The following is a 985-nucleotide window of genomic DNA, read 5'->3' as shown; positions in this document are numbered from 1 at the left end:
TTGTCACCGTTGTCACACACATGAAGTTACATACCTATAATAAAGTTCGCATGAAAATGCCCTCTGACATTCGGAGAATTATTAAAATGTCAATGAAAGTGTGACAACAGCATTTCTTCAAGCTGCGTGAATCCTGGCAGTATCTGGCATCGCATAACCCACGGCTCCTCCTTTGGCGTGGTGGAAATACTAGTCCTTCCCCTCAGTTACGCTGTGAACATCAGGGAGGTACTATATCGCCATCTCGCTCATGCTTTTCTTCAATTGTTTCACAGGAGCTTTGCCTTTCGAATGCACTGATACTCATTTTTGAATTCATTAGATTAAGGACATGTCTGTGGTTGAATATGCCTCTGGCCCAGTGTGGGTGTTGGGAGGTTTCGTGTTTTTCACAGCATGGGATCATCTGTTGCGTCAAATGATTCCTCTCAGCGCGCGTAACACCAATGTACAATCGTGGAAATGGAAGAACACCGCAGTATCTCTTGTCCACTCCTTCATCACGGGCTGCTGGTCGCTTCTATGGTAAGTTAATTCTTATTTTGATTTGTGTTTTGGCTTTAGGTTTAACGGGTTTCCCCCGAACGGCATTAATTGTATGGCGGGCACGCCCACCATGGATATCAATATGTCACTTAATCCGTATCAACCCTGATTTTACGAAGTGGCAGTATACGTGAAATTTTATTTGCTTGGCCTGCAAACACCAAGAAAGATGCTTATTCCTGACTTGGCTTTGGAATACTTATCGAGAAATGTTTTATGGAAAGGTTTCAGATACCAGGAAGTAACAGTAACAGACTAAAGGTTGTTATAGAATCCTAATGCAAATATATATTTTTACATCTTGTTTGAGATTGTATATGACGACGAAGTCAGTAATATCTACAATCGGTATGGCGAACAGACCACCCGTTTAGAAATGGGAAATGATAGAAAATAACTAGTGCGAGAGAGCCATTTAGTAACAGGTGACAGTTAATCT

The 985-nt window shown here is 41.6% G+C and overlaps 1 protein-coding gene across 1 annotated transcript in view; it reads left to right on the top strand.

The window, feature by feature from the left end:
- Positions 1 to 207: 207 nt before the first annotated feature.
- The window catches only part of LOC119591962 (TLC domain-containing protein 2-like), a gene marked incomplete in the record, with an annotated part of 36123 nt that continues 35345 nt past the window's right edge, over positions 208 to 985 (top strand). Inside the window, 1 exon segment of the mRNA XM_037940716.1 lies at positions 208 to 525. Coding sequence (XP_037796644.1) covers positions 332 to 525 — 194 coding nt within the window.

Source organism: Penaeus monodon, chromosome 29 (genome assembly GCF_015228065.2).
Source record: "Penaeus monodon isolate SGIC_2016 chromosome 29, NSTDA_Pmon_1, whole genome shotgun sequence".
Lineage (NCBI taxonomy): Eukaryota > Metazoa > Arthropoda > Malacostraca > Decapoda > Penaeidae > Penaeus > Penaeus monodon.
This window is presented reverse-complemented; position numbering and strand designations above follow the sequence as displayed.